Source organism: Pelecanus crispus, chromosome 5 (genome assembly GCF_030463565.1).
Source record: "Pelecanus crispus isolate bPelCri1 chromosome 5, bPelCri1.pri, whole genome shotgun sequence".
In the NCBI taxonomy this organism is placed as follows: Eukaryota; Metazoa; Chordata; class Aves; order Pelecaniformes; family Pelecanidae; genus Pelecanus; species Pelecanus crispus.
In genome coordinates, this window is record NC_134647.1 from 58,443,901 (window position 1) to 58,471,060 (window position 27,160).

The 27,160-nt window shown below is 37.5% G+C and overlaps 1 protein-coding gene across 1 annotated transcript in view; it reads right to left on the minus strand.

The window, feature by feature from the left end:
• The window catches only part of DENND1B (DENN domain containing 1B), a 161,123-nt gene that overhangs the window by 104,078 nt on the left and 29,885 nt on the right, over positions 1 to 27,160 (minus strand). The window contains exon 3 of the mRNA XM_075710021.1: positions 16,170 to 16,213. Coding sequence (XP_075566136.1) covers positions 16,170 to 16,213 — 44 coding nt within the window. The remainder of the gene's footprint in view (positions 1 to 16,169; positions 16,214 to 27,160) is intronic.

A 27,160-nucleotide genomic window follows, 5' to 3' on the forward strand; every position in this document is an offset into this window, starting at 1 on the left:
GGATCCATAACTCAGCCAGGACTCAACTCCTCTTAGGTCAACACACACGCTCTCAGAAAAAGAATAACATGTTTATTGTCTTTTAGTTTCATAGCTTCATAAAAGTATGTGTATATTTCTGAAGACAAAAGGTTGTACAAGTCTTCAGAAAGCAAAATATCCTCAATCCACATGTCCCATGATTATTTCCTCCTCTGCTTCTCACAGTATTAGTACTTTCAGAAATGGTCACTGTGTCGTAAAGGAAAGAAACTGTATACATGGGGAAAAGGATAATGATGTAAAAAAAAAAAAAACCCAAGTAAAATATTATCTATTTGCTTTCAAACACCAAATAAACATCTACAGTTGCATACACAATTGAGTTTAATTGCTAAGCTATCCTTTAACTATCTCATTCATTATACAAGCTCCAAGAGGCAGAAGAAAATAAAAAAATTAATATGCGAACTACAGCATGCTGCTTCCCTCACAAAAAGCTTAAACAAAAATGGAAATGATATTTAAGAAAATATTTCCTTTATGCCTATAGCACAGCAGCAGAAACTTGCACTCTTGCGGGCTCACGGTCCAGTGGTTTTATTAATTCACTTTCCTCAACTGTACTACGCAACTCCAGCCTGGACATGTTCACTGGCTCTACATTGAGATGGTATTACAGAATCCTAAAAAGAAACAATTATTTAGCATTCCTTGCATATTTTGATACCTATACAGCTAATTCTGTGTATCATCATTTTATAAAGCAGTGTGAAAGGTGGGAGAAGATGCTTCTGAAGTCATACAAGCCAATTTTCTGGAGAAGAGCTCCTGATAACTCACAAGCTTGCCCTGAAGTGAAATTACTGGTTAGTCATTTTGATTAGATTCAAGATGTACACCATATTCCTTACTAACTAGAAAAGATAGGATTTTTTTAAATAATATCACAGTCAATTGATACAAGCATATGAAACCTTCATGATTGTTGAGTATACGTTGTAGAGCACAATGATTTGGGAGGATACTTGTTTCTTCTTCCACTTGAACAAGACATAATGGGATCTCACTACAGCTGAAAGAAGGCACAAGAGCTGCTTCTATGGGAAAATTGCACCAGATTTGATATATATTACAGAATCAGCTTATTAATGTATCTCTACACAGGTATGAGTGGTTTTTTTCACTTTAACTTACACTTCAACTGGTTACCTTTTGCTGTGTAGATGAGGCCTGATGACTTGGTGAATTGACAGAAATTAAGTTCATCACTTAATATTATACTACTGAAATAATTAAATAGTGAAGCTTAACCTGATTAATTTCTGAGGTTAGAAGATGTAGGACCTATTCACCCCTGGGTTTTGCTTTTTTTTTTTTTTTTTTTTTTTCCTTTCCTTATTATAACATATTCTGCAGTTTGCATTTAAGTGGGGAGGGAAAAGAACCCGATTTTTCCCAAGTGCATCCCTGTGCAAGGATTGAAAATCTTCCCTGATAAGAATATTTTAAGGTATCCAGAATCCTGAACCACTTAATAAATAGCAGTTTAGACACTGTTTTTTAAAAGAGAGTCCTGTGACCTCTCAACTATTTCTGTGTTTATCTGCAGCATTAAGACTTCCTCAAGCAAGCAGGTGGGTTCTCACCCAGGTCCATTCTACATATGGAAAGAGCATCTCTGGAGAAGAAAAGGAACAGCCTTACACTGAGACACAGTCACACCATGTCCATTCCAGAGACAGGTCAGGATACCCAAGGAAGAAATGGCCTAAATAAAATAGATAGTAACCAAGATAATTTGAATTATTTAATTACATAATCCAGACCAGGTTACCAAAACTATTCATATAAACTAGTGCTCAAATAACTATCTATCCATCCTCATCTCTTTATTCTGTTTTGAGGCAGAAATAAGCTAAAGAAATAACAAGTATAGGAGCACAGATAAATGGTCATCCATTTAGTTACAAAATGCTTTTGCACCTTCCCCCCCATTATCCTTACTTCTTGAACTTTCTTTCTCAGTTTCTAGCTTTTGTCTTTCTCTTATTTCTCTACCTTATTTTTGTGACATCGTTTTCCCCCACTCCTTTTCACTGAAATTCTCTTTTTTGTCAGTCTTTTATCTTTGTCATATCTATTTTATTAAAGTCTCTTTTTTCCCCCCTTGTTGACAAAAGCTACTTGCTATTCTATTTTAGCATTTCATTTAAATGTCCTTCAAAACTCTGATTTTCTTCCTGCTAGAACTTCCTCTCCCTACTAATCTCTCTTCAAATGTCTTCTCTTGAAACACGTGACTGCAGGTCTCTCTCTTGGTTCTTCTTACCAGTTTTCCCTCCTCAAATCTCTATCTCCAACTCCAAAGTCCTCTCTTCCTCACTCTTAACCAAACTTGCTCTCTGATCTTTCCTCAAAGGGGACTCTATTTCACCATTCCTTACCATGGTTTTCAGCCACCCTGTGCCAGTGCAAACATACAAACAAGGGATCTAACTGAGATTTAAGACTGTCATGACAGGTATTTCTGACTCAAACCAGCGACTTCAGTAGGAATATTTAAATGCTTAAAGTTAAGCACAGATTTAGGTTCATTCTTAAATCAAAGCCAGACTGCTTAGCATCTTGCAGCATTGAGCCCTTCATTATTATGGCTCAACGAAGGTGAAATTCTAATGCTGCCACATAAGACAGACGATGAAAAGGCAAGCTCTGTCCTCACCACTGACTTTTCGTTTTCCTTCCTCTGAAGCCGTGCACACCCACAGCAGGGACCCATGTGAAGCCAGCAGCAGTAGTTACATTTCAAAGACTTAGCTCTTACCTCTGCTAAAAATCTCAGCATAAGTTTTAGCTACAATAAAGGCAGGCCCAAATGGTTTGAATAATAAAAAATTTTAACCTTAGATTGCATTCATGGAAATCCAAAGGTCTAAAGTATGGAAGGCCTCCATAACTATTTTTAACCTCTATGTGCCTCTCTCCAAAGTGCATCATTCAGTGATTATCTAGCAGTTCTGTAGGGTAAAAACAAAAAAAACCCAAAAAACAAAAAAAACCCAGCTGCTTTCTGAACACTTAAAGCAAAGAAGAATACAGAAATTAAATGCAAATGGTTTAGCATGGAGATGCAAAGCTCTTTGAAGAAATAAATTAACTAAAATGTACCTTGAAGTTACAGAACTTCATTGTTGCAAGAGTGACCCACTAAATTACATGGCTTTTTTTTACTTTTTTTTAAAATCTTCTTTTAAAAGTCAGAAATCTCCAGTGTTAAATATTTTAGCTATCATTTCCATATTTATTAAATAGAGTGTACATACAATTTAGAATTTTCAGGAGTTCAAGGCGACTTGTGAAGAAGACACTGCAGAGTAGAAGCATACAACTACGTGATTCTAACAAGCTCTCTGCAACACAAGCAACACCTTTCTCCAACCTTTATGAATCATTTGAAACAAAAAAGTTTTCCAGACTTAGCAATGAGTCCCACTTCGTACACTGGAAAGAAACACAATCAGTAGTTAACTTTCTGTGTTTTCACCTTCAGATATTTCAAATTTTCCTCTAGGTCTAAAGGCAAATTATGAAGAATCCTTTGAAATTGTTTCAGAGAAATATTAATATGTAATAGCTAATTGGCTTGCTAGTCATATTTATGGGGTAGTCCCACGAAAGTCACATGCACATAGCACTATTTCATTTGCAGCGTAACACCACAGGATGAATGCAGTCATGATGTAAAATTGTGGGGTAACACAACTGTGTGACACAGGAGTTTCAGTGCTGGGTGGGTGGCAAAATACAGACCTGTAGATTTGCCCTCTAAGCTCTACCTGTTGCAATACTTCTATTCCCAGAAGATAAAAAAAAAGAAAATTTGTGCAATCACAGCTCCCTCAAAATAGACTTGCTCTTTTCATCTCACAATTTTCAGAGTAAGTTGTAGATAGTGCTGTGTTTTCTGACACCTAATTCTACCTCGATACAGCTGACACATAAGAGTTCATACATCCCTGACAAACATATAAAGAGGAAGGTGATTCTGGACCATGTAGCAGAAGTTGTCACTAATGGATTCAAGAAAGATTAAAACTCCACTAACCTGAGCTATGTGTACATTCCTACAGTTGTAGAATTTTGACCCACAGAACACAAATTCTACTCTACTGCTGAGAAAAAATTTTATCCTCATTTAGTTGGCTCACGTGTAAACTACAACTGGAGAGGCCCTACAGACTATGACTGACATTCAGAAGAATCAGGTTGCTCATAATGCTTAAACATCAAGCCTTTTAGAAGAAGACTTGCTCTCTAAAAAGGGTCATGTTTTCATCTTTGTAAAGCTTATTCAGAGAAATATATGTTGTCTAAAAGGAACGAGGAGCCGAATACCTGCAAATGAGCAGGAGATCACTTACAGAATTCCAGAGTTAATTTCTCCCGTTTCCCATCTCTTCTCCACTTGTCCAACTCTCAGTTACATACCTCAGGTGAGGATGGAAGGAAGAAAAGGTTGGTTCACCTACCTGCTCCTGCCAGACAGGCAGCTGAAGATTTATGGTAGCTTAGTCTAGCTGCTCTACAGAGCCATAAGGGCACAGTTAAATAATGAAGACAGATGAGGTAGCAGGACAGAAAGACTCTAGACAACAAGGTAACAAGAAGATCTTGAGATCTTAGAGAAGCAAAATCACATAAACACATAGCAAAATCACATAAACATGTAGCTATCACAGAGGTGGCAGCGGAGACCTGAAAGTCAGCTGTATCTGCTACTGAACTTACAGATGATTGTTGCAACATCACTTAGAACTAACAATACGTTAAATACAGACAAAAATAAATGAAAGAAAATTAATGACGGGAACAGTGGCATGACCAGCGTGCAGTACACTTCAGCTGAAGGCACACTACAGGACGCTCTTGCCCTGTACAGCAGGCTAAGGCTGGCATCCCAGGCCATATGCATAAGACTTTACTGCTTTTAGAGCATCTTTCAAAAGGCACCTTACAAGAAGAAAAGAACAAATGTATTAATTAACCCTGAGTACTTCAAAAGGCATTGTTATTCTCACTATCCCGCAAGACTGAAGAATAAGGCTTCCTAAACAACTACAGAGTAAGTTTAAAAATTCAGAGATTTTTACTCAGTTATAAAATGTTGGAGCCTCTGCTTGTCCAATTGTTCCTGAATCTCAACACGCAACCAGTTAAAAATAAAGCATATTTCAGATGCAGTTGTGTCCAGCATAGCATACAGGGACCCAAAGTTCACTTTAAAAGAACAAGCTCAGTTACAAATAGCAGAATAGTTCAAACAGTATGAAGTTCAGCACAGGTTAATTTACCTGCTTAAAAAAATACCTCGACTTTCCCAGATCTCATAATAAAACCAAAAATTGACCATGCTCTTCTTCCCAAAGAAAGTTCCCATTAGAATAAGTGTAGATTGAAATGTTACTATCTACCCTTATTACTGGCAAGGCAAACAAAAACAAGAGAAGTAATATTTCGCGCCATACAGCTCTAGCAAGCATATAATATTTGTATCCCATGCAACAATAAATAGTTTCCCCTTATTTCCCTGACTCGTGTCAGGGAGACCATTATTCTATTCCACAGGCAATATCAAGAGAGCTGGGAAAACAGGAAATATACTCTTCCACCTCCACTCTTGAGATTACTATGTGGGCAATATTTAACTTTTAAGGTAGCAGAGTATTTTTTATCTTTAAAAAAGTTCATTACATTTTCTACAAAAATGACACCAGAATATGACACACAATTTTCTATCATCATGCAGTAGGGAAAATGTGACTTTTTACTAATACACACTTTCAATGACAGCATCTCTAACATTATCTGGAAACTCAACAGAGAAATTGTCTTAAACTAGAGGTGAGGTAGACAACACTTTCAAAATCCAAATATGTAAGTCTTCGAAGGCCAAGTTAAAATCCTTGTGTCATCCTGCATAGCTAAGAGGGCAGTGATATTTGTTTCACTCAAGACGTCTTAAGATTTCCTACTGCTTACAACACCAGTTAAGGTGCATCTTTGGCAGCAACACTGAGAACCTTCTGCACATCCTGTTCAGATGCTGTTTCTCCAGTGGTGAAAAAATAACCACCATAAAATAAAGCACATATTAAAATTGGTTCTTATTTATTTGTTTTACCTGTTAGTTTTTTCATTCCACCTTGGAATACTCTGACAGGTCAGAATAGAAATGAGCCTATTTGCACCACACCTATTCAATATATTGCTTTAAAGTGAAGTTTGCAGTCACAGAAACATCTGCAAAACAGTATCAAAGAATATCACAAGTAGTGCATAGTTGACACTCAGGTCTAAAGGCTCCTATTTGCAAGATTTTCCTTCTCGATCATCAGGGAAAGAAGTTTTTTAAAGGAAAATTAACTACAAAAGTATACTACAAATAATAAATAGCTGCATTTCCATAAAAATAAAATAAACTGAAAAAAGTCATAAAATTTCAAGCATGACAAACCCTACTCTTGACAACACTTGATACATTTCAGATTCAACTCCAAACACATTTTGTTCCAAATATATTCCAAATATTTTTTCCTCCATAAATTCTAGCATTTCACCAGAGACTTCAAGCTACGCATAGTACTAATTATAAAAGAAATAAACAAAAAAAGAAACGGCAATTTTGATGGAGGTAGCCATGGCAGAAGACCCACAACACGCAGCAACCAGGAAACCAGAATGAAAAGTAAGAGGCAAGAAAAGGGAGATGATCATTTTGGGGGCAGAAGGGAGAAACCAGCTAAATGAATTTACTTTATAAATTAGATAATGGTTTCTATCCGCACACGGCACCACATTGTCTTTTCAATACAGGTGATCAGAGGTTGCCAGACTTTTGGATGTACAACCAGCAAACATTGTTGACAACTACTGAACTTCTTTCAAGTCTCCTCTTAGTGTCATCAGTAAAAAGTCTGGATTTTTCCATAAAACATGTTTTTGCAGGCTGACAGATAAAAAATAAACAAACAAAAAACTCCACCTTGTTTGAAATACCACTTGACACTTTCCGACTCCCTCAGTTTTCTAACCATTATGCTTTCACCCATGCATATTTCAGAAGCGGAAGCAAGCAAGCAAACATGACTACAACAGTCAAATTGGGAACAGCAGCCTGTGCAAGACATATGAAATTGCTCCTTTTTCTGAACTAAACCCTAAGTATAAATAAGAAGTACTGCACCAGTTACTTAAAAGACAAGTCCTGAAACAGAGAGTGTCTGTAAATAGTAGGATGTCATTCCTTGCCTAGAAAGCTACTACTAAACAACTGGTCTGCCCAGTAAATACCCAGTCCCGATGTACACAGAAAGGTCAGCACCAGATCTGCAGATTGCTTATATGCAAGGAGTGGCCTGCTCAGGCGGGGGAGTGAAACTGTGTCTTATAATGCTACATGATGCTCTTCCAGAATCAGAACTTTCCACTGTTTTTTAATAAAATGACCATACAGCATATGCCATGATGAAATCCTGATTTGCTGGCAACTCAGAAACTTAAAAGTAGTTAATAAGTGAAGTATTACATACATTAATGAACAACTTAGGTGCCATGCTGAGGGAAAATATCTGTAGTAGAGAGTGCAGATAAATAAGACGAGACAGTCCAAAAGCTAAACCCTTGACTGTGCTCTGAATGTGCAGTCCTATGGGCGAGCGTGCCAGCTTGCACAGCTGTGTCAGTGGTATAGGAAGTCAGGGAACCGCATTACGTTGTAAAGGGTAGTGAAACATGTGTGGGCTGAGTTTCTTGAGCTAGAAGAATCTATAGCCAAAAGAAAAGGAACTGAGAAAGGAAATCAGCTTCTAAGGAACCTGCTAGGATTATCATTTCACAATTACCATTATTTGTAATATTTTTATAAAGGAAAGAGGTATTTCTTGGTTTACAGTCAGCATAGGTAAAAATCTAAGCCTTACCATAACATAGCTCAATAAGAATCACTCGTAGTAATAGTTTTTCAGTACTAAATTTAGATATTATCAACAGTGTTGAAAAATGGAAGAGAGATGAAACAACTCCAAGATCAAAGAAGGACAGGGAAGAAGCATAATTTTAAAGTGCTAACACATCGCTTGTGTTACCAGATGCAGACAGAGAACTATCACAAAAAATAAAATGCAATGGACATACAATGAGATGTATTTTTTCCCAAGGAGATTCGCAATGTACATTCACTTTGCCTATGGCTGAGCCTGTCCAGACCTTCTGGCTCCCTGCTACAGCATCACTGCTAGAGATTACTCTGCAACAATTTCAGCTGGTGTTTCTGCATCTGTCAGCCACTTCAGCACAAAGTCAATCAGCTTAGCTTAGACCTCCAATATAGCATAAACCAACTTTGAACAGCTAAGAGGAGAGGGAGGCAGCTTCCACTAGCAAGCCAGGCAGAACAAGCAGCTATGGCCAGGAAGATTTTCAGCTGCTTCACTTTGACCCAGAAGAATGAAACTGCCCATGCTCAGGGAAGACACTCACAAATCTAAGCCAACTATTCACTGCACTTACTGAAAATTAATAAAAATCCTGTTCCTACAACAGGATTTCTCTATAAATTGAAAGAGGTCTTCCCTCTTCCCGACTTCAGTCTAAAATTCAAGAACTGATGCACTAAGTCTGCACTGGCCCAGTACGTTTTCTCTAATAGTGGCCATTAGTACCTACTGAAGGACAAAGGACAGAGATAAGCATGCACTGTAACCTCAGAGACAGGTTATTTCTCACATGTGGATCTTTTGTTACTGATTGTACTTTTATTAATGATTGCAGACAGAAACTGACTCACACAAAAACCAGAAACTTGACACCTCTGCTTACAGAAGAAGCAAGTAGAGTCTACCAGCCAAGTAGTTCACAATGCCTTGAAAACTTATACAGAAGTAATGAGTACCAGAAATAATTATATTCTGATGGATTAATGTATTTCCCTTCCCGATCACCTGCCTGGAGCTGCTTCACCTTCACTTATTCCTTTTCCAAGATCCCAGAACATGTAGTCTGGACCCCTCCAGCTGCAGCCCACTAACTACCTTTGCCTTGCTCTTGCTGCTGGCAAAGTCCTCGTGCCGTTCCAGGTCCTGAACTGAGTCTCATCGAGTCTCCTTCTTTGGCACCAGAGTGCCCTGGTTCCTTGATTCCATTGTACTTGGATTATGACATTTCACCCCAGATCATTTCCTAACATAAGTAATATGTAAGAGAAAGTTATTTTATTTAACAAAATATAAACAAATTACTTGAAGTGACACTTGGGATACCTGTAGCAGTAACAGTGAACCAATGTGCCTCAAATGCTCTCCCAGTTCTGCAGAAAACTATCATCAAGAAAGACAGAGCAAGAGCCAAGAACCAAACACAGTACCAAACGTAAAAAGAAGCTGAGCTAGTTAGGATATTCCTCAAAGAGCAGCAGTAAGCTTGAGACACAAGAGCAATGCTGAAAGTAAAACAGAGGCAACATATTGAAGACTAAAGTGGATGGAGGGTACTAAGCAAGTAGATGAGAAAGTATAAGGTAGCACAGAATAAGGAATTAGCTGACATTAGACTGGAATATTCTGAGGGCAGTTGAGGTCAATCAACAACGACATCACACATGACAATTTGGCAGTCTTTCTGGAAGACGTTCCAAATGATTGTCATCACTGTTTCAGCCATCAGTTAATTTTTTCTTCTTTGGTTTGGCACATCGCTGAAGGCTGTAGGAATAAGCCAAATTACTAACAGTTATTTTCAATAGGCTGATACAGAATATCTGAAGGACAGTCAAATATTAACACTGTACTTATTTGAGCAAACAGAGAAAAGAACATTTCTACAGAATGTAGTCCCCCAATATCACAGCTGTATGATAAAAAAAATGGCTAACATATGCATACAGTCTATTAAAATGCACATAATTTATTTGACTCAAAATGAAAACATATCTAACAAGTAATTCCATTCATCTGGCCCTTTTTCACCGAGCCTTAAGATATACAAATGCATGCCTTTTCACCAGAACACAGCAGCTGGGAATGAAAAGGAAAGCATTCAAATGATCATTTTCACATCATATTCCATCGTCTTTTCACCAGCTTCTCCCCAGCCTTTCTTTGAGTCCCATTCTGTTACAAGAGAGCTGCTTTTTAGATCAATTCATATTTCCATAATCCACAGTGCTGTTTCTCCCTCTCCTCCCCAGGGTGGACTAACCCCTGCATCCAGAACTATGGCTTACAACTGTCATTAAGACCTATAACAATAACAAGATAACAAAAGAGCTGGTAGAGATGAGGCTAGCCAGTACCATATGCTGATCAAGTTCAACATTTTTAACTTAAAAGCTCTATAAAACAAAACTGCCACAATCCTGAAAACAAGCATACTTGATTTTGCCACCTGTCCTCAAAATTTCAAGAAAGTTCCAAGTGTTCAGTATTAGGCTTTTATGATTTTAAAAATAGAAGTGTCAAAATAAAGATTTATTCTGTCTCTGTTGGAATGAATTAAAAAAAAAAAAAAAAAAAAGAGAATGCATCTTGGAATATTTACATCTCGAATAACATAAGGGTCTCGGTGATCCTGGGTGTTCCCAGCATGTCTAGGTGGGCAGTTATTTCACAGAATATTTATCAGGACCGGACAGATCTTTCTTGTTCACACAGTGCAGTAAGCAACTATAAATACAACTCTGAATGTTTTTCTGCAGATTGTCCATCAGCTGTGATTTGCATAGACAGAAAGCACTGATGCCTTACACACACACAGCACTCTTCAATAAAAACAATATGTATTTTAAACACGAAGTGTCAGGAAACTATCTTAGCCTGATAAAGCTTACTTGCAATGCACTAAACTGCCATCATCTCAGCTGGGTTAATTGTTTTCCTCAAACTTACACAAGGATTCAAGTTCATAAATGTCCTTAAACTAAACAAAAAGGTGTAACATTTAGACAAAACTACTTTTGAAAATTAGTAATCTCATTAGATTGATTCCTGCTTTCCCACACCAAAGCACCCAAATACTAATCAAACTTATTAATACACAAGCAACAAAATCCCCAAACCCTTTTTAAGATTTCCTGATAAAAACAAAAACACCAAAGCAAGCACCTATCTAGTTAGCATAAACATTTGAAACATGTATTTAATGCCTCATCAGAATAAAAGAACAAAGCCATCAAATGCAGAAAGCCAGTGAGATGTATCCCCTAACAGCACGCCTGCAGCCTTGAAAAGAGTGTGAACAGTCTCGTACCTCCTGGGTTCCTGCTGCTCTCTTAGGAGAGCACAGAGGAACACAAAATCAACACAACTAGCTTCCACACATTATTTTGACCCAGACAACAGGCTTTAGCTTGCTGCTTAAGATTTTTTTATTCTTTAAATAAAACTTGTGCTATTATTTCAATCTTTAAAAAAAGAATATAATCTCTTTCATATTGACCTTATTTATATAATTGCTGCCACGATCCATGCAATTAAATATTTCATCCTTCAAGAAACTAAGCACTTTGACTCCAATCAGACATTCATTTAAGCCAGGCTTAACTTTCAACAGTTAATACATACATTGGTGTGTGATTTGTGCTTTGCTGAGGTAAGGCTAACATATTAGTACTTCATAGGATTTATCCCTTAACTGATGTTTACACGCATACATATGTATCTACATATTTTTATATATACACAAATATTTTCACATGAATCTCATAGATTTACATGTATAATATCAGACTTTAGTAGTTGGGTCACTACAGGATAAGGAGCAAGCTTTAGTGCTTAGAATCGAGTGGTGACTTCTGCATAATATGATATATTAAAAATAAAAAAAAAAGGTCTTATGATATAAAATATGAGATAACAACACAAAGGGTGTTACAGTCACTTCATAGAGAACAGTAGAGATTCCTCACATGGGATGCCATATCTCTTACTGGTTACTCATCTGCAGGGTTTGGGAAAAGCCTGACACGAAAATGCAGATTAGTCTGCTTGCCTTAGAAAGCAAAGAGCGAGAGAATATAGGATGAGATCTGCAACGTAACTAACAATCTAATGCAGAGTCTCAATTCTTTTTTAACACACATCTTCAGTCAACAACCCCTTGCCACATTTCATATTACCAAAGTGGCTTCTGGCAAGACCATCTCCTGCCACATCAGCTATTTGTATCATCTTTCTGGTGAGATTTTTTTCACCAGCAGAGAAGTGGCAGACTAAAGAAAGAAATTATTATGTGATTAGAAGGGAGAAGAATAAGAACTATTCAATGGATCAGTTTTTCTGTACAGCATATACTCTGCGACCGTATTGCAGATGGAAATCACTTTGGGCAGTAAGCAGTCAGATTAAAAAGGAACTGAATTCTTACACAGCTAAAAATAACATCCAAAATAGTTGTAATTACTAACTTTGTAACAAATGTTAGACATAGCGTGCTTCAAAGGTTAAGACAACACAGAAAGCAGCACTGCCTCTGGCAGAGCCACTAACACGTGCTGGTGCTAAAAGCATTGTGCTCTTGTCCTTCCTTGTGCCAACATTACTCCTTTTTCCCAGGAACATTTCATCCCAATGAAGTTACTGGGAGCTTGAGTGGTTCTATTTCCAGAACAGCTACAAACAGAGGCATACCGGAGGCATCCGGACACATCTGACATCAGTAGGGCTTTGCCACTGACTCCACTGCCATGAGGAGACAGCCAGCATCAGCAGATCTCGATTCTGCTGGATGACCTTATTTTCTGCAGAGATACACATTTTCTTTTTCAATAGTTAGACAGTATATCATTTTGGAAGCAAAGGTGGTGTTTTTATCTGGGTTGCTTCTCTAAAGCACTTAAAAAATACTTTATTTTTAAAAACTACTGGATTTTTTTTCCAGATATCATAGCATTATTATTTTCTCTGTACAGACTTCCGTTTGAAAATGAGATTGCGAGGCTGAAATTAAACTCCAGTCTGAATAAACAAAATAGGAATTTCAAGATTAAAAACATATGTATCTTTTATCATAAAAATTTCATTGATCACAAGCGGAGTTTTGAACATATTACAAGACAGAGCCTGTAGGCATAGACATTCAAAAAATATTTTAAATTTAAAAAAAAATTCCATTAAATGGCTACAACCCATTCTTCAACCAAATGTGAGCTTGTGAGGATAGCCATGGAAGAGCTATATACGATCAAATCAGGAGCCTTCACGTTTTTTCCACAGTGCTGAGATTATTCAGAACTTTTTCAACATTGTCAAACTTATGTTTATAGCATTAATGCCAGTACAACAGTAAATTGTAACTCTATGATGTCTCAAATGGATTAGTTCTTTTGGCTTTTGGGGTACTTTTTAATAAAGATTTTCTTCAAAATGGTAGTGTGGTTCTTTGTACTTAGAATTCCACCCGGCATGAGTTCATTGCTTAGTTGACAGTTTTGAGAGGCACTAAAAAGTGAATTACTCCCACCATCAAAAAAAAACCCCAACCCAAAACAAAAGAAACAAAAAACAAACAAAAACCCCAAAACAAAAAGAACTTTCTGAAATACACCTAGCAAAGAGAAGCATTTTTCATTTCCTGCCTTGAAGCATTACTACTTCCCTCCCCCCAATTCTGTGTTTTTCCCTTTTCCTCCTTATTCTGGCATCTGAAGAATTAGCAGATAGAAACCAGCATTTTCCCTGCAGTCTTGGCTGATAAGGAAATCAGCAAGGAATCTTGTAAATTCTTTTGTGGTATCAAAACTGTGCCTTAATATTTCCTTTACCTAATGGACTGCATGTGAGTTAAGTGATTATGACAAATCTTTTTCTTTTTCCTGGTCATCTGTAGTTTCTACGTCCCATCCAAAACAGATGAGAAGTTTTGCAAAACAAGATTTTGGAAAGTCGATAAGAAAAAAAGAGACCAAAAGAAGAATATTGCCCAGCACAAAAGAAAATGGCAGGCCACAACAATAAGACAGAGGATTAGGGATGAGTAAGCACTGGAAAGTTCAGGCATACTGAGAGGATGAATGTGAGAAACAGGAGGAATATATCAAAATGGCTTAGACAAGTTTTCTTTGCATTATGAAAGCAGCAAAAAGGTGACATGATAAACTGTAGAAAAATTCAGGAAGAGAGGAAAATATTTTGCCCACTGTTATCACATCACTGTGCAAACAGACAGCCCTTAGATTTTAGGAAAGATGATTCTTTGGGACACATCCAAAAACTAACTCACACATTTTACATTTAAAATAGAAATGGCTGGATAATAGGATGGAGAATATTTTTTTTTAAAAAAAAAATATTCTCCCCACAAACTTTCATTGAGATTAGCCTTGATAGTCTTAGTGAGATCTCTTTTTTTTTTTTTTTTAAAAAAAAGAAATCTGGTAGATATTCAGGTTTCCAGTCCAAACCTACCGAGTTCAACATGCACACACACGCAGGCGCACAGAAGGCTGCTGCTGATTTCACTTGACTACTTGGCTCAGAGGTTTGCTATAGAAGCCGCTATATATTCTGTTCAAATCCAGTGGTTCCAACAGGAAAATTTCCCTTGCAGGGATGAGGATTAAAACATACTGTCTTCCAAGAACACAAGCAGTTTACCTGAAACACTAGACCATACACTGCTGAGACACAACGTGCAGGCATAGGTTTTTCAGAGCCCAAAGGCAGAGAGCTGCCTGAGGACTCTGTTTTTTATACATTAGGTATGTCTACTGCATCTTTGTATGATTCCCCTCCAGTCGTTAGTGGGCTTCATCTTCTAATCATTTTTCTATACCAGCTGTTCTTTGAATAACCTTCGACTTACTGAATAAGCTCCCATTTTTCTTCATACATAAATTCTCTCTCTTTTTTTTTTTTTTTTTTAGATCAAGTCTTTCTTTGGGAAAAGAAAAAGAACAAAACAAACTAGAAAAAAAGAATTTAAATGACAATGAAGATGAGCATTCTGCAGCCAGGAAAATTATCAAAACTCGCTGGATGTCTAGCTAAGAATATATAATGGCACACTTTGCTCATGTACCATTTATCACTATCTTATAAGCTGCACATGTTTCTGACTGATGCTATTCCCTAACCAGACATCCCTACCTTCCATGTTTGTATATTTATTCCTTTCATCATCAATCACCTTATAGCTGTCTTTATAGAAACTTGTATTACTGATTTAAAAAAAAAAAGTCAACAATTTATCAAGATCTACTGTACAAAAATATTTCCAGATCATCCATTGTGGTGATACTACCAATGAAGAATATGTTTGACTCAGTATCAGCCTAACAGGAAGAGCAAAGAGAGACATTGAGTCAGAGAGAGATATTCTATTTAGTGTTTTTATCTATTTTTGTTTATGAAAATAAAAATATTTCCATGGAAGAAACTCATCTAAAAGTTGCTGAAATAATAAAATTTAATAGTTTTATTAAATTTTAATATTCATAATTTTAATAAAAATAGTCCGGGGGGGAGGAAAAACCCAACACACTAATTAATAGCTTTGCTATCCCTACAAACACCTAAATAATCCATCAGTCCTGTATATATAAACTTTCCTTTGAGGATTAACTATAGTTAGAAACTAGGATTTAAGTGCTTTCAAAATCAGTATGTTTAGATGGTTGTCTCTTATAAAGGTCTGAGGATTATTTTTTTCCAGCAAATAACTAGGGTATCTCTAAAATATTATTAAATAAATATACAAAATATTGCATTGTGAAGGATTAAAGGAATGGGATGCACAGGTTCTGACATTAAAAGGCCATACATGTGCAGCTCTTCAACTTTTTTGTTCTGGTGCTTTTTGTTAACACAATTTGTAACTTCAATGTTTGGCAAAGTTTTATTGATAGATTTTCCACATTTTCAATCCTACAACAGATAAAAACCCAACACTTCCAACAGAAACAGCTTACAAAATACTCCATATCAAAAATAAGGTGATACAGAGAATTAGTATGATATACAGTGCTCTACAACTGCTATTGCATATTCCTGTCACAAAGACATTCTAATCACCAAGCCACCAGTTGGGTGAAGACTTCCTTCCCGCTATCATTAGCATCTGCCTCTCCACAGCTGAATAGGAGAGCTTTTTTATTATTATTCTAACATAAAAAAAAAGTTCAATCTCATGTTTCCAACCTGGTCTCCAAAGTCCTCCGGGAACTTCCACAGTACCACTGGATCTGTAAATAATTGACAGACAGCATTAATCAGAGGCAAAGGAACAGAGTATTACAGTCAGAGTACATTAATATTAAAGAGAGGGTCAGCTTAGCGTCAAGCTTTGAGGCAAGCGCAAAAATGTATCTAAAAACTAAGAAAGATACTGGATTATTAAAAAGACTTATTTCATATTTATGAAACTATATGTTTATTGGTTTACATATGATACCAAGTTTAACATACTGAACTACTTTCATATTCAACTCTTTCTTTTTAACATTTGAGTACTTCATTTTTTAAGCACATGTTCAATTTTTGCATTTTAATTTTATTAAGAAATAAAGTGATATAAAACCTCTTTCCATCCAAGAAAAAAAAAAAAAAAAATGTAAAATGATAAGAAGGGGAAAACAAAGATCTCTATGAGGTATAGAAAAGTAACATTTGTGATTTTAAAGATAGTACCAATGTAACCAGCACTCTCAAGGAAGAGTTTAGAAGAGCTAACACATTTGAGTATTTTCTGTTCAGAGCCATTTAAAACCAGCATTTCAATAATATCTTAAAATTTTCATTAACCTATTATAAACTGTTAATTATCAAAATAATCAGTGTTATTTAAGCTATACATTAGTCTACAATTAACAGTATTTTGAAGGCCTCTAACACAACGACCTGAACCATAACCTTTCAACAGAAATCGAATTATTCTCTTCATCCTCCCCAAAGCTTTTAATCTCCTGTGATACAAACCCTTCCCGAGGTGCTACTGTTAAACTGTATCACAAACACCCATGAAGCTTCACAGCACTTCTATACAACAGATTAGCAGCAGCATTTGTCCATGTGCTAAAAATGAAATTACCCGCCTTCCTGCAAGGGAGACCGAGGTCGGTGCTAAAGCCTGGACTAGAGGGAAAGCTCTCCAATTTCTGCTCACGTTCTAGCCCATGTCAGGCAGATCCTCCGGCCACCGACTGTGCAGCTGATGATGGCTCAGGGTACCAGAGGGCAGTAAAACAAATGGAGAAACCCGCCAGTACATGCTGGAGGACACTGCCTGATGAGAATTGCAACCTCTTGGCTACCTCGGGAGCTGCTGGGATTCCTGTCTTCTGAGGAGCCAAGATCTGGGAAACGTATTCAGATTTCCACTTCAGTCCCTAATGCTACAACTGTCTGATAAATCAGAAACTTCCTTCTTATTGCTACATTTTACATCAGAACCAGAGCGTTCTCCACTTCTGGCGAAGCATGGAGGTTTCTACTCTTCATCCTCCCATGTATGTTTGCTGCTGTAAATTGAAGCTTTAATGGAAGCGAAACGCTATTGATGATATTTTCATTCCCAGCTGCTGATTTCAAATCCTACTATTCAACATGCAGCTGCTGCGCCCATGTTTGCCGCTGGCCCACTCACAAGGGAGCTGGAGACTGAAGCCAGTATTCCTTTTCACCCTGGGCCAGATGTTTAACCAACAGTGGAACATACACTTCAGACGTGTTGCAAAATTCAACTTGCCAATCAACTGAATCTAATTTAGACCTAATTTACATGTAATTCAAATCTAATTGAGATTTCAGATAAAAATGTGGCCATTTGACTCTTCTTATTGGACAAGCACATGCTCCTAAGAACATCTGGGGAGGGTTCCGCAGCCATTATTTACAAAAATGTATGTATTTTGCACAAGGAATCTTCCTCCATCTACTATGGGGAGCAAGAACTTTTGGAGGCAGACATGAAACGAGCTAAGATGCTATGTTTATAAAAATATGAGAGCCAATAAATAGTTACTTAAAACAGAGACCTTTTTTCCCCCATCTATTTCATGCGTATTTAATTCACAAACACATCTGTGTAATGACCAGTTACAAGAGGAGTTTGAATATCTGAGTGCCTCTACTGTAAGGGATCTCTTATCTTTATTCCAATTTAGTATCACTGTCCTGGTTTTGGCTGGAATAGAGTTAATTTTCTTCCTAGTAGCTAGCATAGTGCTGTGTTTTGGATTTAGTTTGAGAACAAGGTTGATAACACACTGATGTTTTAGTTGTTGCTAAGTACTGCTTATGCTAGTCAAGGACTTTTTCAGCTTCCCATGCTCTGCCAGGTGCACAAGAAACTGGGAGGGAGCACAGCCAAGACAGTTGATCCAAACTGGCCAAAGGGGTATTCTATACCATATGGCATCAGGCTCAGTATATAAACTGGGGGGAGTTGGCTAGGAGGCTGCAATTTCTGCTCGGGAACTGGCTGGGTATCGGTCAGCGGGTGGTGAGCAATTGCATTGTGCATCACTTGCTTTGTGTATTGTTATTATTATTATTTTCCCTTCCTTTTCCGTCCCATTAAACTGTCTTTATCTCAACCCATGAATTTTACTTTTTTTTTTTTTCTTCAATTCTCTCCCCCATCCCACTGGGGAGGGGAAAAGTGAGTGAACAGCTGTGTGGTGTTTAGCTGCCTGCCAGGTTAAACCACAACAACCATGAAAAAGAAAGTAGTTATACATCAACAGTGATCTCTGATAAATTCAAGCAGCGGCAAGCATGGTAACAAATATCAAATACTCAATGTTAAGTAATTCATAAATTACTTGTTAAAAAACACTGGAAATTGTGCACAATCCAAAAAATACCTTAAAAGAGCTTGCAAATCTAAAGCCATATGTCCACAAAAGTTTCAAGCATAAATTTCTCTGCAAACGAGCAATCCCACTGCACTCCCACTACCAGCTACTTGTTGGTGATCCTGTACCATCATCTCTCTCCTGCTGGTGGAGACTCTTCCACGGCTACACACTGAACCAGATTAGGGAACTGACCAAGATCAAACCAACTGCCTGGAATTTTTCAGATCAGCGTCAACGAGATCAGTTCCCCAAAACACTTGGTTTTCTGCCAGAAAAAAGGAAGAAAAACCAGGGAATGGGGAGTTGTGGTGAGAAGAAAGCAGGACTACTTCACCCAGCAGCAATCCGGCCTTAAGCATTTGCTAGACCTCATGAAATACAAGCTGGTTGCTAGCTGCGTCTAGTTCCTTTTCTTATCACCTACTTCTTGTTCAGAACTTCCCAAGTCTTGTTGTACCATTTGTAGTTCTTTCTACTGCAAAACTCGAGAGTTATTGTCTGCAAATAGGTGCACAGACTGTTCTGCAGTAAGCCAGGGAGAAGTGGACTTGGCAAGTGCACCTCTTCGTAGCAATGAAAGCGGGCAGATTATTTTGGCAGATGTGAAGTAGTTACATGAGAAACATTTAGTATATTGAATGCTTTAGCAACACAGTAACAAAATCACAGGGGTTTTTGATACTTTGTAAAATGTTTAATGTATAAAGTTTTAAATGGGAAAGAAATGTAATTTCTTTCTTTTGCTGTTCCTAGTGGAAGTATAAGTGCCAGGCTTCAAAGAAGGAAGCAAACTGCAATAGCAAAACCGCCAAGCATAATGTTAAAAGGTCATAATCAGGAGCAAAGTATAATCTCAGAATTCAGCAAGACTTGTCTCTAGGTAACTTGGGGCTTGGGGTGACAAAATGGGTAATATCTTCACACCTCAGCGACATGCCAATGGAGCTGAACAACATTTCACAGGAGCACCCTTTACCTACTGGCAACAAGATCAACAGCTCCAATATTTCTTTTGGTGCCCTGATACGCTAACAGATATAAAACCTGCAACTATAATTTAGTGTCCTGCTCAGTTTGCTATCTTCACTTCATATTGTTAGGGCTCTCGTACTACTTTGGTCTCATTTGAAATAATAAAAACAACTCTGAAGTAAACTTCAGTTCACTGAACTACAGGTATAAAAGCATTTTCATATAATGAAAGGATATTTATCATGAGAGGATAATGAAATTCATGTGATCTAAACAGGCAGAATAATGCTCTTAATACTCTTTCGTGAAAACAAAAAAGAGCCAATGTCTAAAAAAACAAAACCATTCCTAACTCAATTCAAGAAAAACATTCAGTGCTACATTCAGCAAAAATTATACGCCTCCAAGACTTGTCCAACAGCTTTGAGCTGGGTTTTGCAGTTGTTATTACTGGCTTCTAACTGGTTATTTTAGTAGGTACTTGCCATACATTTATTAAGTAAGAAAATCTGATGTGACTTGTGCTTCAAAAAGAAGTGTTACTATACTCTTTCTATGCCTTCGCTCTCTGAAACCAAACCCTAACACCTATAAAAAGCCTTGGGATTTTATGGTAATTATCCAAGCCAGGGATTGGGCTTTTTTCAAAAGATTATATTTGTTTCTGCTTTTGGAGCTAGGCTCAGGCAGCATCTGACACATCTTTGTGGCAACTTCTCACAAGTGCTGCAAAGGAAGAAACAAAAGGGTACTGATTTAGAAATAAAAAGGGAAAGTATAATCCGATTCTGCAACTTTATGCACTTTATCTTCAGATTTACAAAGACTGAATTTTCTTTTTCCTGAGGATTACTTTCCAGATACCCCATCTGATCTGGCAATGTTAGGTCAATTTTATGCTGATTTTATGGGCGAGAGGATGAGAATCACTCAGAAATAGCTGTTGCTATAGCCAGCTGAAGAACTATCGAGTTTCTCCTCATTTTTCTAACAGACTTTTTGGGACAAATGCTTTGCACCGAGTCTAAGTAAATGTAGTAGTAAGGGGAAATTGTTAAGTGCACACATAAAGTAGTTTGTGTGTTGCATGTATAAATAGATACATGCACGTACAAGCATCACTTCTTCCTATGCCTACTGCATCCAGGACAGACATTTCTTACAGAAGTAGATCTTAGCACGTGGCAGTAACACTTGAAAATTCCTTTGCTAAATATCCTACAGCATTGGAAAGTATACCTCCCAGGTGTGAATTTCACACTGTTGTGAGGCTGTAGCTCATGCACACATTCCTAGACATAACTTGTGACATTTGACTTATTTGACTACTTTTACACCATTTGTGATCATGTAAGTCTGTCTACACATATTTATTATAAAAAAGCTTTCTTTTAAAGATTCAGAAAGAACAGTTAAGCCCCTGAGGACCACAATTAGAAGCAGATGCAACTCTTGGTACAAGTCAGAAGAGAGACAGCATGGAAAGGTTTGGTGAGGGACCAGAACTTTGGTGAGGTTTGGTGAGGGACCAGAGTACAGTATACCTGATACAAAGAGAAAAGTGAGTCACATACCATGCTTAAAAAAAAAAAAAAAAAATCAAAATGTTGCAATCTAGAATTGCTCCACAAGAAAAATGCAGGCAAGTATGATACATACTAAGAGAAGAGGAAAACATATGCATATCCTCAAGGTTAATTCCTCTCCAAAAATCTCTTCCCATAGAGGTAACTTCATAAAGCACATCATCCGTATTTTTACGAAAACCACTTCTAACACATTTTAACTTCTATAACAAATCTAAGAAAATATAAGAGTACCATTTCTCATGAAAGAGTAGATTAGAGAAGTAGTGCATTCAGAACTATGAAAAAATAAAGAGAAAGCTTTCTGAGTGGTAACTTTCCCAAATACTCAGTAGTTAAATATACTCTGAAAATACTCTTCACAGTCGTTAATTTGCAGATTATAAACGTCACCCAAAAATACAACAGGATAAGCTAATTTGCACAGATTCAATTTGGTAATGAAACAGAAATTACAAACACATGCTGAGAAACATCATCTCAGGTAATTCTCTTGATAGCAAGAGAGAATAATTTCAGACAGAAAAACACAGCTAAGGTAAAATGAAACGGATTAATTAAGTATGCCAATATTCTGCCTGGAAAGGAGGAATCTTCATCCCTGTGGGTTTTACGGAGCAGGATAGACAAAAAGACTGCCAAGCAGAGTTGGTCATGTCTTGGGACAGAGGAATGGACTACATGACTGCTCAGTATCCCTCCAGCTACATTTTCTCTGATGCTGTAAAGATATTCATTGGAAAAAAGCTGTCAGTGCAGAGGGGAAAGAAGAGACTGGGGCCAGGAGTTATGGGGGCAGGGAAGAAACACAGTGAAGAAAAGGAAGGCAGCAAAGGAAAGCTTATTGCACACAGTTCTTCTTTCTTGTCTGGAAAAAAAAAAGAAGTTCCAGATTGTTTTTCTTATGTGAACACGAGAATGGAATTAATAAAGCTGAAACGATATATCATTATCTCAGGGAACAGCCTTATAAACACACATTTAAGCAATAAGCAGAATTGATTTTGTTAGAATAAGTAGTTTTCAGCAATAAAAAGTTAGTTTTCTAAACCAAGTCTATAATACTGCTGTTGTTCAACAGCAAAAATCTACTACATACTTAAAATAATTTGACAGAAACCTGCAACAGTAATTATAATGATGCTTTTGTATCAATATAGTATTTTCTTACAACAGTGATTCAGAAACAAAGAGATGAACCATAACGTGCAACCCAAGCGTTTTCACAGATGAAATTATCTGATGAAAAAAAACACCATTCACATAAAAAGATTACTTCTTGCAAAAAAAGACTTCTGTATATCATATTAAAATCCGCTTGTTAACAGTTTCATACATGAAATGCCAGAGGTGCAGTAGGAACAGGAGGCACTGCTGTCAGGAAGATCTGAGTGCAACAGTGGTCTTCAGCTCCCAGGTTTGGGCGATCAAAGTGGAGCACCCGCCAGCAGCCGGAGGAAGAGCAAGATGCCGCAGAAAAGGAGGGAAGAAGGGAGTTATGGTATTTTCCAAGCATCAGTAATCAAAAGAAAGAACAAGGACAAAATACATTGAAGCAACTTCATAAAAAAAGTGAAACTAAGGAACACACTCTAACTTCTCTGGCACTTAAAACCTGTCAGATTAAAGACAATATGCAAATGAGGGTGCCACTGTAGAAAATACTTGAAAGTACACTTTTATGCAAATCATGTAGTCCACGTACTTTTTTTGCTCATAAAAGGAATACTGAAAGAAACTTCTACAGGACCATTAAGTCTGTTCTTACTCTAACTATTCCCCAGAAAGCTTATTGCAGAACGCAACCACACTCTTAGCCTTTTCACAAAAGCACAAGAAAACATATTTACAAAATTATATCAAATCTTAACAATCCAGCACCTTCAACTTCTTTACTCACACTTTACTCACTAATGTGCCTTCCTAAGTTGCCACCACAGTTTCAAACAGCTGCTACTTCAGCAAATAGCAAATAAACACAAGGCAAAAAAACCACTGCACCAAAACACGTATGTTCCCCTGCAAAGCCAACTGCTTCCAGCCAAAGACCAGTAATATTGAGTGCTTGATGACTGACAATTTTAAGAGTTAAAACACTGACACTTTACAACCACTTCAGTTACAGAAAAATGTTAACAAGTTTCAGGAATTACATTTGTCAGCTTTTCCTGCTATATATTAATACACTGAGAATTTTCTCAGTGGGTCTCTAGGTGCTTACACAGTAACCTCAGCAGCACATTTGAGCAAGGTGCTGAACCCAGCTGGACTTGCCTTTCAAAATAAGCCACAGCATGGCCACAACGCAGGAGCCCAGGGTCTCCTGTCCCCTTTTCCTTCCCCACAACAGTGGCCTCTGCCTTGCCTTCAACTGATTGTGAAGCTTATATCCCATCTTGAAAAATTATTTTGGCAGTAAAGGTACCTAACGTTCACTGGCATTGAAGCAGGTATTTGGATTGTGTGACTTTCAACATTTTGCCTTTTAATTTTTCTCATAGAAAGTAAAGTGTGAACTAAATGACAACAAGGTCAAACACCACACACTAAATACTGCCCTTTAAGAAAGGGCAAATGGAAAATAACAGTTTAGTAGCCTGCCTCAGTTACAGTCACAGTAGCTGTCGCCTGTCGTGGCTGCACATTTGCAAATCAGAAATGTGATTTTTGTATCAGTGCCTTTTCAGTCAGGTTCAGAAACACAATTACAAAGACTGACTCCTCACAGTTAAGATGAAAACGTCTTCCTCCCACAAGGAAGCTTTTCCAAAGGAAACTGCTTTTAACTGTAGCTGAACATAAGCTGGGCAGGCTTTCAAGTAAACTGAAAACTGTATCATACTTTTAAATAATTTGTTGGGTTTATGCTTGAAAAATGCCCCAAATTACTAGTAACCCAAATTACTCATGGACTTATCAAGTGGCTCAGAATTTAACTGAATCTTTACAAAGACATATAACTTACTAAACGGTTTCAGGATACCAATGCTCACACCATGTTTGTGGAAATTCAGAATTTTGTTCCTAATACATGGGAAAACAAAGAAACAATCCACAACTGTAAGAGTCGCTCATTCTTTAAACTAAAACCACACACACCACATTCTTCTCTACTTCATGCAAACACAACTCATATTTGAAGTCAGTGGGTCCAACGCAGTTGCTACTCACAGCGTTACAGTGTCAGGGGAACTCCACAGCTTTTACATGCAGGTCAGTACTACCCCATCAAAGTATTAATACCTCACAATCTGTACTGAAGTGGGTGAATGTGACGTGTGTACATCACAGGGTAACAGACACACAATAGATTTACTGATTGCAAAGTTTACCACAGAATTATTTTGAAGTACTTCTACTTTTAACTTCTGTGATAATGGTTCTCAAAGTACTCAGAAAATCAAGGATGTGAAAAGAGTGCGCAAATACTGAACTCCAACTAATCACATGCAAGGTTCAGCCTACCACATTGTACAGATATGGGGCTTTGTCTGATGGCACTACAGGTTTTGGACCTGACAATTCCTCTGATTTTTCCAATTTCCCTGTCTGTAATGCACTCAAACTACGTAATAAGTACTTTTTTCCTTTTATGAGCAAGTAGATGGTTAAAACTTCTAGCCACAACTTGCCACCTCCTTCAGAGCTGCTGGTCAATCCCTTTTTTCCCCAAGAATTTGTTACCACTGAAGGACAGAGTAAGTCATTTCAGCTAACTAGGGACAGAAAGAAAGGGTCCTTTTGGCTGCAATGCTATTAGCCATGCTTCAGGATAAAACCTTAATCAGGGTGAGAGTTCATTGCACAGATAGCGCACAGATAAAATGAATATGTTCAGCCTTCATTTAGTCTCTTCACAAGATAAGCAGGAGTTTCTTTTACCTGCTACGTCTTTAGAATGAGCTTGTAAAGTGTGGCAACAATTGTACGCCTTTTGGAGCTGCAATGTTATTTTTAATTTTCCTATTTTTAACTTGCAATCGTGAGTGAATTACAGAATTACTCATGAAAATAAGGATCCAAGAACTAAGGTAGCAAAAGAACAAGCAAGTGAGCACCATATATGCCTTAACTCAGTGCTAATGTTTGAGGAAGGTTTACAAAATAAAATACTTCTGTTCTGCTGTTACTGGGTCTCTTGTTCAAAGAATTTTCAACCAGACAGCTGTGCAGTAATCTAATGACATGAACAATAACATGTGAAAGAGAATGAACATAACTGTATGTTACAAAAACATAGTTTCAATTTTTTTATCTTTATCCTGCTTTCATTCTCCCGTTACAATTAAAGTTGTCTATATGAAATTCAAACCTTTCACAGTTTGCTTACTGGCTGTGGTTGGAAGGGATGGAAGTAGATCAGCACTGACAACCAGGACCTGGCCTGGCTGTTTCCTGCTCCTCAGAACATCTACAGCACCACAACTGAAACACATCTGACTATGAAAGCTCTAACTAGATCAGACAATATTTCATAATTTGATATACATACCAACATGCTACAAATTAAATTAAAACAATCATAAGCATTCTCAATTACATAAATCTCTAAAACCATAACAATCATGTTGATCAGTCACAGACTACATATATAGTTTGCTCTGTGTGTAAACAATTCACAGCTTTAAAATAATTAAAATATCTTTTAAAAATATGTATTTTCTAGCCTATTCTGACTCAGTGTTCATTTTTGTCTTGGTTGTTCATGATACATTAAACCATAATAAAGATGAAGGAGCACTGATCAATAAGCACAAATCTTTTTTTGCCTTTGCTTTCCGTCTTAGACCAAATCCATTTTAATACCATTGGGGGGAAAAAAATAAACTCATCAGTCACCTGATGGAGTAATTCAAAACTTAACCAAACAGGGCTAATGGGTGAGAATTGAATTGAAAACACCTTGACAAAGAAAGCAATTTCTTTTCTTCGCACTCCTCAGAAGCTGTGGGTGATCACTGTAATCGAACCATCAACAGCAAGGAGCCATCTGTCCCAAGGGCCTTCCATGTGACCAAGAATCACCAACAAAAAATTTTAAGAGGCTAGCCCACATGCATTCAGCCCTGATTTGTCTATGACAGGCAGCATGCAGCTGAAAATCAATGTTTTGACATTTTTCACATACCGATCCTTAAAAGTCAACATTAAACTTTTGATAAGAACAAAACACAGAAGTGGGTTAAGAGGTTGCTTACAGAAAGATCAGTGTTACTCCAACAGCTAATAAACCTCTAATCAGCTGAGATTCTCAGTCTGTCATGAAGCACTCATGTTTCAGTGTCCAATAACCATGGTCAGGACAAAAAGAGTACATAAAACAACCTTTACGCTAGCATTAAGAGTCCCTTCTAGTATTAGCCTCTGCAGCTACTGAAGACATTCTAGTCATTCACCAAAGCACTTATACAGAACCCCCAAACCTTGGGTTTTTTTTCCATAGAACACAAAGAAAACATTAAGAAAGGGCGTCCCAGAAGTTTCCGAGCCAGTGACCACACACAATGCATGCCAAGGGAAAGGGGCTCAGGCTGACTCAGCAGAAGCACCATGACTTTGGCACCTGACGTCCTGGGGAACAGAGACCCCTCTGATCCCCACCAAGGACCTCCCAGGACAGGAGCACAGGCTTCATGGCACATCCTTCCCAGGGATGCTCCCAAACCAGGCACTTTTACCTCACCAAGGCTCTCAAAGGGGAACACCACACACAGCAAAGGTTAATTCAATTCATTTCTTTGGTGTTTTCCTACTGGAAAATATATTGATCTTT